General features: G+C 40.7%; 1 protein-coding gene across 12 annotated transcripts in view; it reads right to left on the bottom strand.

The window, feature by feature from the left end:
• Positions 1–4,911: 4,911 nt before the first annotated feature.
• The window catches only part of NTNG1 (netrin G1), a 217,757-nt gene continuing 210,436 nt past the window's right edge, over positions 4,912–12,232 (bottom strand). For all 12 annotated transcript variants that reach the window (XM_083511111.1, XM_083511106.1, XM_083511113.1 and 9 more), the window contains one exon: positions 4,912–6,287. In XM_083511111.1, the coding sequence (XP_083367237.1) occupies positions 6,090–6,287 (198 nt within the window). In that variant the 3' untranslated portion in view covers positions 4,912–6,089. The remainder of the gene's footprint in view (positions 6,288–12,232) is intronic.

Raw genomic sequence — 12,232 nt, 5'->3', positions numbered from 1 at the left:
CCCAGCAGCTGCATGTGGAGGAGCAGAGATGCGAACCCGGTTCAACAGATTACGAGTCTACCACTCTTAACCACTACACCACAGTGGCTCTCTTAGTGCCAAGGTAAAACTTGCCTGCGTGACAAGTGTTTTAGATTGGCATCCTGTGGGCAGAGATAATGTCTTGATCTTATGGAAAGCAACTCCCCTTGGATCCTTTGTAGCTCAAGAGCAGTTTTAAAATGTTCTGAGTAAAATAAATAAATAGCCATTCAGTGGGCCTTGTAGTGACTGCTCCCCGCAAAAACGGGGGGCGCCCTTTGCGTGGACGCGTGCAGCCCCTGGATCTGAGCGGCTCCATCAGCATAGGCTTGGCTTTGCCTTCCCTCAGGTGGGATACCTGGAGGTCTCCGCCTACCTCAGTCAGATGTCCAATCCCACCTGGGGGAAGCGTTGCCAACGAAACCAGTCCAGGTAGGGGAGGGATTACCTGCCCACACAATAGAGGGAGGATCTTACCTGGGAATCCTCACTTGGCTCCAGTGGCCTTCCACAGGCCTTCAGTGGCCTTGTAATGTACTTTGAAACCTTCCAACAACATGTAACCTTCTTGGGGATGGTTTGATTGGGGAGGAAAAACATATTAAGTCCAGGTCTTGGTCCTACAGTCGGCCCCCGACCTTCAATCCTGCATTTTCGAAGTACGCCCTGTTTTAAAAGGAAACTGAATAACTAATTCGTCTAAAACTCACATCCATTCTGTGTTTCTGTTTCACTCTTGACACTTCACTACAAAGACTACTGTAGAGACTACTGATGCCAAAGGATTTATTTTCCTTTTTAATGAAGAAATTCACTGTATCTATCAACCTTAGTATATGCCTGACCAAATGGGTTGTATATCTTTTCAGAGATGAATGAAAACAATGGGTACAGTGCAAGATATGGTTAACTTGAATGGAATTAGAAGCTATTTTGTACAGGTATTCTGAATTCTATGCCAGGTTATGGCTGATAAGTGTTAGATCGCAACAATACCTTACATAGCCCCTCCCTCCATGCTATAAAATGCTGTGGGGTGGACCGCCCTTGGTATAGGGACATCCTACGGAGCTATGAATATGCAGAAGTCCTCCCCCCCCCATGTTGTCAGTGCGTGTTGTTTCCAGGAATCTGGCCTATTTGCTCCTTGCTCCTGAAATGAACACACACCCCTAAGATCATTCAATGCACAAACAGAACATCCTGGTGAGTGTTCAAAGAGCTACTAGAGGTATGTCCACGGGATTGGATGTGCCTAGTGGGGTTGTGGGTTTTTTGGCTTTTTCTTTGAAAGACAAATCCTCATGCCACCCCACAAACTGCTTTTGAAATTCTCCTTCATTTCAAAGGCAGTTTGCCATTAACTGTGGGAGACTCTTGTTAGAGAAACACAAGTTGAGACTCCCCTTAGGGTACACTGAATTAGTCAAATGGCCGAAGTATGAAATTCATAGCAGTTTGCCATTGGCTTGCAAATTCCTCTATAATCAAACATGCACAATCTACCTCCTGAGCATTTTCTTTTCTGATAATTGCACAGCCTGGTTTTTTTTGCTCTGTTCTAATAAATTTCCAGGCAGCTTAAATTCCACATTTTAATATTAGAAATCCACTTTAATTATAAGTAATCCTTGGTGCCATGTGTCAGTCAGCTGTATTTGCATTTACACTCCTCTGTGAGGCTGCAATATAATTTTCTGTTTATTATCATGAGTGCGCTTCTGGTGTAAATCTACAATTTCATGTAGGTCGTTGCTGGCAGTCAGCCAAAGCTTTAATTTATCTTTGCCTTATCTTATTCCAGTACACCCAAAAAGCCTGATGGTGCAAATAACAAACATTCCATCAGCTGTGCTGCTGTGGAGGACTCCACAAATATCACCAGTTTACTGCTACTGTCATTCTCTATATTGGCTTTCTGAGAAACAAAACTGATAAGACAGACTTCTCCCCTGGTGGGTGTTCCTGGGGAGTATTTGCCAGCCAAATCATTATTCCCTTGAGGTGCAGGCAAGTCTATCAAAGATGATTCAAAGACTATAGACTGCCTGATTCAGAGAATACAGAGCCCGGAAGGAACAAAATAGCTGGATTCTCTTGGGCTTTCTGTCTGTGCTGATTAATTGTTTTCCATTCGAGGCTATTATATTGGTAAAATATTTGCATTATGTGTGATAGAATATCTGCTCCTAAGCAAATTCGCCCTGTGTTGCCACTTTTTGATTCTTCCTTGTCTTTGAAACATTGCTGTGTTTAGTATTTTTTGCTTCCACTCCTTGCTCCATCTCTTGCTGTCACATGCGGTAATTGGGCTAATAAAAGGCAGAAACAAGAATTTATTACACCTTGGGCAATACTTTTAAACAAACTTTTATTTGCTATAGCAGCACTTTCCCCACTACGTGCTACTGTATATTTTGACACTTCTTTTTAAATACTAAATCTGGCTTTATTAAAACTTAAATCATGCAGCTGTGCTCTTTTATGCATTGGGTGGGGGTTGTCCATACATTTCCTTAGGCATACTAAGGTTTGGGATGCATATGAATATTCAGATGATGGGCCGTTGGAATCTACAGCTACTTCATTACTGTCAACCTTCTCCAGATGTTTTGCAGCAGAATAAATTTGAGTTAAGAAGATGAATTTTAGGCTTAAGTATTGGAAAAGATGACTGTGGGGCAAAGATGTCCTGTAAAGTTCTCAGTACGTGGTTCGTTACCACCACAAGGCGTTCAAACCATAGCATTCTTGGAAGAGCTGTGTTCAAATTGGTTTATATTTCCACTTTTGGTGGGCATGTCCAGCTGTGCATGAGTTTGGGGAATGCGATTCATTACTACCAAAATTTTCTCTACACTAGACCATAGGTGATTCATAAAGCTATGCTGCTTCATTGTTTTGAACCTGCAACTCTGGATACCTGATGCAACAGGAAAGCAATGTTTAGCATGTACCTGGAAGCCTGCCAGACAGCCTTCTAAACAGCAGTGGATTGATAATATTTGGGGGAGCATCATTACATGCAAACTTAGCGAGTGCTATTGTAAAAACCAGGGAATTCCACTTTACTTTCTAGCATGCTGTTATAGCACCATAATTTCCACCTAGTGCCTATTTGTGAAAGCCTTTCAGACCTCTGAACACATTCCAATAAAATACAGACAATTATGGTTTTTATTCACCTACGTATGTCCAAACACTCCCAATATTTCGATATTCAGTCTATTTTATTCTAATGATGTGTCACAAGCCCAGTTCTGCTGTTTTCCCCAAAACATGGCAAAAATGTGAGTCCATCTGATCCATCTCTTACTGCACAGAGAAAGTAGATCACGGAAGGGCTATCATAGTGTAACTCATACTACCATAGCCTTGTGCTGTGCAGGCTTCTCCTGTTATGTTGAGGCATGAAGCAGTGTATCATGAAGAAGTGAGATCTTGCATCTCACTTGTATGCATCCATTGAGTTAACTATCTCTATAAAACAGATGCAAATCATTCTCCTGGTAGCACCTATTCAGAGTCTAACATTGGGAGCAAACAGATCACCTAGCAAAGTACTCAGAATGCTTATGGGGCAGGGGGGTTGCAAGACATTTGTTGCTCCACAGTGCTGGCAATCATACCACACGTCTATTAACCACAGAGCTATTTTACCTTAAGTGTATAGCAAAATGCCCCCCCCCACCCCAGTAATAATGCTTTCAGAATTTTTGATCACGGATATTATATTGATGTGCACATATTTGACATATACTTGAAAATTCAGCACTGGCACTCAAAGGTTTTGCAACAATAGTCAATATATCTGATATCTGACAAGTGGCATTCAGCCCTAGACAGTTGCTGACATGTATCCATCAGTGTTTAACAGTACTGGAGACCTGGCATGCAATACCAATCAGTGTTTGATAGTTTCTAACACATGGCAATAAACAGCAGCAAGTGCTTCATTCCGTATCAACCAGTATATGCACTGAAGGTATCTACAAAGGTTCTCCTGTGAGTGCCTCGATCTTCATAAGTGGGAACTAGAAATATGGCCTTCTTGGTTGTGGCACCCTGCCTTTGGAAATTCCTTCCTAGTGCCTTCATCTTTGCAGTGATGAAACTTGCATTTTCTTGGCTTTTTCAAACTGTTAAAAATGCTGCTAGAAACTGCTAGTCTAGTACCATTTTGATTGTTTATGATAGCATTTTGTTCTTTTATCTTTTGTCAGTTATCCTGGGAACCTCTTTGTTGAAGGCATGCTATACAGTTAATTAATTAGATAAGTTGACTGTTTCTGACATAGTAGCAATCAGTATTTGGCAGTTTTGCATAGATTACTTATACTTAAGTACTTTATATTACCTTCATTCATTTAACCAGTCCAAATATTTGAATGCTGAATTTTCATGTCATATTTTGACTTGTAAGTTTCATATATTGGAGCTTGACTTAAAAAAAACCAACATCGAAATATGAATTGTGAACATTGATTTCATTTCAGCTTTATAAAGTTATTTTGATACATGTATGTTATATGTTGTACGTATTACTGTGAATAAATTAGTTAGCAGAAATTATAATTAGTATTTTGACACTTGTAATCCTAGGCATCCTACTCAGAAGTAAGTCCCATTGAGGCCAATGGGGCTTGCTCCCAAGTAAGTTGGTATATGATTGTAGCTAAACTGAATTGATTTGAAGGAAATGAATTGAGCTTGTCTGCTAGCTGAAACATTACCTACCATGTCCTTGCCACTCACAATTGCTGTCTCTGAATCATTTGGAGAGTTTTCTTTCACATCCATCTCATTGTGTTTGCACAATTCTGCATTTGAATTTCTATTCCATCAAACTGGTAAAATGCAGTTAAGAAATTGCAATACTAATCCCTGAAATTGTTTACGCAGGAATCTTTATTCTCTTAAATCTTCCAGTGTTAAAGCAACAGAAAACATTTAGAATGTCCTTTGGTGGAATCTTATTACACTTGCTATAATATGTAAACTGATATTCTTTGATGCCAGCACGTTGCCCATACAGAGAAATCTCTGCACAATTAAATGAAAAGCGAAAGGGAAAAAAAGAAAGAAAAAAATAGGATGAAAATAAAAAATAACTTCCCCCCTTAATCTGATTAGGATTAAAGTACATTAATAAATTGTCTGTTAACACAAATTGGCAATAATACAAAAAATCTACGTCTTACGTTAGTCAAGAAAAATAACTTCATTTGAATACAAAAGGATAAATACACTCTTTTTTTTTTTTGTCCTATAGCCACTCTTGTACAGTAGGTCAGCACTGCATGAACTTGATGCAGTGCTTCTAAAATATACAAGGGTATGACTGGCTTTAGATTTATTGAGGAGGGAGCTGGTACACATGTGCATTTACTAACATCAGACAAAGAAATCGTTCAACCAACAAGGGTTACAGAGCAACGTTCACTAAAGCACAGTTGGAAAGGGAATTTCAGGGGCTGAAGCAGGCCAATATGGCAGCTTTGAAACAGATTTCCTTATACCCACAATGCACTGACAGCAAAGAATTGCCTCTATTTGGTTGGTCCACACACTGGGAAGAGGTACAGTTGCGCACCAGATTGGAGGAGCAAGGTTTTGTAGTTTCTTTCTTTCTTTCTTTCTTTCTTTCTTTCTTTCTTTCTTTCTTTCTTTCTTTCTTTCTTTCTTTTCCCGTCTGGGGGTGGTTACGAAAGCCTTTTCGATCCTGTGTAAGCTTTTGCAGCTGTGACTTAGTAGTAATAGTATTGGCAGCTGCCGACTTAAGCTTGAGTCAGAAAATAACAGTCTTGACTCGCTGGGTTGTCCACAATGGATAGATATGGCTTAGTTCGTTTGGGCCTTTATAGAGTCTATATATGTGTGGAGATTTTAGTTTTCCCCCTTTTATGTTTTTGAAAGACTTATTAGCATCTGCTTGCTGCTGCTGCTGCAATTTCTTTTCCCCAGATTTCCTGTGGCATGTTCTTTTTTTGTTTTAAGCAGTCTGAAGTCGATCCTCCAAAGCTGGGTTGCCTAGAATATGAGAAACCCACTTAATCCTAATGGAGCAATCAGTGGTAATAGGAGTATAACACGTGGTAATGATATTGCCCCTTGCGCAGAGCTTTGACTGCAACCGTCTGGGTCCATTTCGCAACTCCGCTTCTCACACAACACACCAGTGTAGGCTGCGGGGCACTGGCAGCGGACGTTGTTGTGGCACGTTCCCCCATTCTGGCAAATCTGAAGTTCATTGTCACATACGTTTGCTGCAAGGAGTAGAAAGATAAAAGCATAATCAGTATATGTGACTTGGTTATGACAAGCAACGAGGAAAAATAAAAATAAAAGCATTGGTTCTTCAACCCGCCCACCCCTAAACTCCGATAATTTCAGTACTCGGTGCATTTACTTGTGAGTAGATTTGCTAAACCCATGGTAATTACTCACCAGCAAATGTACTGAAGAACTTGGCTTGAGTGTGGGCCTGCCTCTTTGGTCGTGAATCTCTGTGACTTCATCCCCTCACCTCCCTGAAAGGGTTAGCTTTATATACGCAGCCTATAAGCAGTTAAGTGCTTGCCCCCCACAGCCAGCAGTTATGCACACTGAATGTGCTGGTTTTCCAGCTTGTGTATAAACCAACCTGTGTTACAGCTCCCAGCTGAAGGCTTAAATTACCTTCCCATGCTCATGTTACCAGGGTTACCACAGACTCTGGTGTGCAGGATAGAACACACAAGGCTGCTAGTCTGGGGTGCATATAATCTCATGGGGTGGGAGGCATCACCTTTTCCTCATGGGGAACATAAGAAAGCCAGACATGCTGTCCACCAGCCTATGGCAATCTGCTTAAGTGCAGTGGTCAAAGAGGAAAACCTAGACCATTTTAGACTGTGGAATTTTGCACTTGTGTATTGTGCAGATTTATCCAAGCTATGCATTCAGAAAAAAATACAGTACTGTATAGACTTTCTGGGACTGTTCCACTACAGACAGCAGGTGTAGGATCACATGTCTGAGCATTCCCTTCCAGAAAACTTAACATGTTAGAGAAAAGGTTACTAGTCCAACTCATTCCCTGATATGCCACTTTTCCACATGAAGGAAAACGCTATTGCCCCACCTACAGTGGTGGTACAGTCTTGGGAGATCTATGCTTCATGAATGTTCTGAATGTGACTTGAAAGCTATGTGAATATGCCCAAAGATCACACCACCAATTCAGCGCTAAAATTATACTGTGGCATAACCCTGATGAGATGCCCATGCAGAAGTCTTCCTGGGTGCATGTAACCGACACTCAAAAGATATAAATAATTATGCGAATAATGGAAAACCAGGCATACAGTTCTATGTAACAGGTGGCTCTGTGTGTTTCCAAAATCTGTATATACGTTGGTAATCATTGCTTTGAATCCAAACTATAGAGCTGAGATTCAAAGAACAGTGAGTGGAAGGAAAATAGCACACAGCACTTTTATGCAAATACATGTGGCGCTACAAATTGGTAGGTTCTATAGCAGTTCCCCAGCTTGTGCAAGAGGTTGAATTTGATGCTGCACCAAAAGAATAACAATTCTGGTTTTACGCTGCAATCCTAACCCCATTTACCTGGAAGCAAGCCCCACTGCTTTCAACAGGACTGGCTTCTGAGTAGAAATGGTTAGGATTGTGCTCTTTGCTTCATCTTTCTCATACAAACCTTCTGTGTGCTATGTGAAGCCTCCCTCTGTAGGCAGAAGGGCATTGTTGGATCCAACCCATTATGTTTACCATGCTCACATTAGTTTTTTGTTGTGAGATGGCAAAATACACCAGTCCACTTTGAATTACTGGAGACAGTGAACCTGGCTCAAATAAACTCAATCACAGGCACATAACAGGATCTTTGAATATTTCTCTGCAGCAGTGCCTACTCCTTTAACTCAACTGATTTCTTCCCTTGACTTCTACGCAACTCTTTTGAGCGTCTATATAAATTCCAAGTATTACTTGCAAGTAAATGACTTTCTTGGATGGAAGCCAAAAGCTTTAAGCGGCAATCCTATGCACCCTAAATGGGAGTAAGCCCAGATTAACGCAGTGGGAGTTACTTCTGAATACACATGCATAGGATTGTGCTATCAATATTGGCTTTCTCCAGGCTTTTGGAGTGAACATGCGTGCACTTAAAGAGGGCAGGCAGGGCAGGGGTGAGCATGCAAGTCCTGATCCCAACCTTCCCATGTGGACCACCTGCATTTCAGACCTCCTTTGTGTGGAGAGGAGGGGTCTGAAGGGGGATGCTAAGCATGCTCATGAGCCCTGATACAGTCTTCTCCAAATGCAGGAAGTTCTGAAGTGAAGGCAGCATGTCCAGAAGAACTGCCAACTCTCTCCACTTCTACCCACACAAACATTTGGGTGAATGCTTAACCAGGGCTCAAGTGCCCAGTTACACAGACACAAATACAATGGGGATTTTTTGGGACCAATGCCTACTTAATTTGTTGTCAGATTGCAGGCTCACAGTTATTCAGTATCCAAGTAATTTTATACCTTTGGACAGGGCCAGCCCAAGACATTTTGGCCCCTGAGGCGAACCACAAAATGGCACCACCCCAGGGAAGAAGGGGTGAGTGAACATTGGTATCAGGATCTGTTGTCCCTGTGGATCCTGCTGCCTGAGGCAATTGCCTTAGGGCCGGCCCTGCCTTTGGAGTGCCTTAAGGTGCAGTTTTCCTGACAGACAGGGCATAGCAAGGGGAAGCATTACTGTCTGAACAAAGTCTCTATATGTTGTCATTATTATTATTGAATTGGAATTATTAATAGTCATGTTTATATACAATGATGATATTTGCAGCAAACAAAACTTGTACATTAACAAAAAGGCAACACTTAGTTGCCCAAAGCAAAATACCAATATGAGACATGATGCCATTACACTGAGCAAACGTATCTGTGGAAGGTAAGCTGAAAGCACGAGGAGGAAATAGCAGAGCAATGGGAGCATGCTCCTGGGGAATCTCATAAGCAAGTGAATACAGAAAGAAATAGGACAAATGTCTCCCTTTTTAAAACAACAACAACACCAAAGTGACTACTAGCCACAGACAATTAACAGAGAAGTACATATGTCACATTTTAAAACATTTCTTCCTATGCATACATTCTCTTCCTTCCATCCACCCACCCACCCAGCATGCATCCTCTGTCCAATCTCTTGCTAATCCTTCTTCTTTTATGATAGAGATATTCTAAAAGGAGTTTAAACACTCAAAGTACCAATCAAATAAATCCCTCATAGCCTTCTTTATCGGGGGAAGGCAGTAGCTCAGTAATTCAATGCATGTTGTTTAGGCAGAAGTTCTCAGGTTCAATCCAAGACTCCATTTCTAGTTAGAACAATCTCAGGGAGCAGACCTGAGTAGGACCTAGGAGAGCTGCTGCCAGCACTGGGCAGGATGGACCAAACCCTGACAGAAAAATAAGGAAGTTTCATGTGTTTGCTCTATTCAAATCAACAGCGGTTGCAGCAACAAGTAGTTCTTGGTGGAATTGCTTCCCTTACAGTTGCTTATAAAGCATGCCCTTTGTTCCCGATGCACAGTTGATTTCTAATACTGTTCATGCAAATGCGTTGAATAATAATGCTCTTTCACTTCCTCTCCAGCATACCGTGCCATAATTAACAGGAGGGCAACCAACAGGCAGCATCTAAACATGTTCTTCCTTCGTCACCTTCCTGTGTGATTCCTTTTACAGTGCTAATGTATTTTTTATGACCCATTGACACAACACTGAAATGCATCCACAGTTTCTGATCTGTAAATGTCACAACTGCATATTAAGCCATTATAAATGCTGCTTGCTCAGGGAATTGTGATGATGATGACCATATGTCTGCATTTTAGTCTTCTTTAATATAGCACACTAGACGAGCCTAATTGGGCATATTTATATTGCAGATATAAACCAAGAGAAATAATAAACCATAAAGCAAGTCTGATGAGATTTCAAGTCTGGGAAAAGATTGCAAGCAGCAACAGAAGAAATAAATGCAGAATAAGGAACTAGACTTTTTCTTAGATACTCATAGCAAGATTATATTTTGTGAATTTCCACATTTGTTTGGAAATCTTTAGACTGGTTCACTCAAATATGTATATAATCCTTTGATTAGCATCTAAATTAATAAATTGACTCCAGTGAATACCATAGCATATGTTGAGTTCTATTTCTGTTTGTGGTGCTGGATGTAAAGTGATGCATTTCCAACAGCACTGAAAAGCAATGCCTCTGAGGAGAGAATGAAGATTTGTGTTGTTGATAAATGATTTGTCTGCACATGACTGCTTTGCACTGCAGTCACATGATCAGCGATTATTATTCCTTACAGTCTATATCCTCAGCAAGGCTGTAATCCTATGAACACTTACCATAAGAGGTATAGTTCCATTGACCCAATGAGACTATTTTGGAGTAGACATTTATAGGACTTAAGTGTGTGTAAGGTTGCAGACTATGCTGCTTATATTTAATATTCACATATGATCTTTCAGTTCGTTTGGCTTGAAATAAATAAAACTTTTGTAGAAAAATCCAGCTGCAAAGTCCCTTAAAAGATTCGGCATATTTGAAAAGGGCAGCTGTGGTTTGGTGTTTCTTTGTTTCTTTCTAAACTGGGCAATGTCAGGCATGGAGTATCAATGCAATAGCATGGATATTGATCATTACTAGCCTTAAATAATTAAATGGCAAACTAATAGTTAAGTAAATGCCCCTCTTAAACACCAGATGAGCTCTTAATATCTAGACGTTGAATGCTAATTGAGACATTTCCTTAAGTGTGCCTATCTCATAACTAATAATTATTGTTTGGGTTTATTTTTATTTGCAAAACATTTGAGTGTTTAAGAGTGAATGATCCCTGTCTACGCCTATGGTTTCCATCCCACAGTAACTGCAGCATTTTATAAAGTCTATGATGAAATTACTGGCAGCTCCATTTTAATCATTTGCGCTGATACTTCTGCTTTTTCAACTGCGGTGTAGTGATATGTTTTGTGATGCTCTAACTCTTGGTATGCCCTGTCCTAAACACTTAGAGGGCTATATAGAAAGGATACTAGTAGCTTGACCCATGGTATGACATGCAAGCTAAAAAAGTGAAGGCAAATCCTTATGTAAAACACCTTGGTTTGTATGCATTGTGTGTGTGTGTAGTTTCATGCACTCGTTATCTTATTGCTTGGCTGCAATAAGATACCTTTACCTACCTTTGCTTGGTTGCAAATGACAATGTTTGTTAAGCAAATCATATCCGGCTCATCTCTATTCATTATCTTTGATGTTTGAGTGAAGCTGGTGAGTCACCTATACCCTTCAACCTTTGGCTAGCCACAAATTTATTTCTTCCTTGATGACTGTTCTGCCACACAAATTGCTTTCACTCACACCATCAGACAGAAGCAATATTTGAATAAATGGACATTGGGTAGGACCCATAGTAGCTAGCTTCCAACTATGACCGGTTCATGGCAGATTAGCAAACACAACAACTTCAGAGGCATAATCACAACACTGTAGCACAAGTTCACGTGTTAGAAAATGGCAGTATAGATTCACAAGAAGCCATTTGTTTTCTAATCCCAGTGTCATTAATAACTGCAAATCTAGCAAAAAAAGGGAAGAGAACAGCGTTCTGGGGCATGTGAATCTTTTTCACTAACAGGGAGGTGATGGAACTGAGATGTATAGTACACCACTGGAGAACCCCAGAGTGTCTGGGGATGCCACAGTTTCATATGGGGCCCAGATAGGTCAGAAGTAGCTTTCATGTTTTTTAGGTACCTAAAACAGGATTCAAGAACAAAGGTCTCAGCATCACATGACAAAAGCTGATTACTGTTAATGACGTATTGAATAAATATAAAATACTGAATACCAGTAATAGAGAGTGGTGCAAGACATCACCTGTATGAACTCCAATAAGGGGAAGATGCAAAGAAGCACGCTGTGCTGGCGTACTTTCACAGTTGCATAGAAAGGTGGCAGTTTGTCATCTACAAGTGAGACAAGCATCACCTGATGAAATCCCTGCTCCCACACAGCTATTAAATGCACAGAAACCTTGCTCTCATTAGCACTTAATAGCTGGGACTGATGGATTTCCACATTTTGGCAATGGGAGATCTGGGATGCAATTGCTAGTGGCCTCCTGGGAAAA

The sequence above is a fragment of the Podarcis liolepis genome (genome assembly GCF_965112155.1).
Source record: "Podarcis liolepis genome assembly, chromosome: 6".
NCBI classification, from domain to species: Eukaryota; Metazoa; Chordata; class Lepidosauria; order Squamata; family Lacertidae; genus Podarcis; species Podarcis liolepis.
This window is presented reverse-complemented; position numbering and strand designations above follow the sequence as displayed.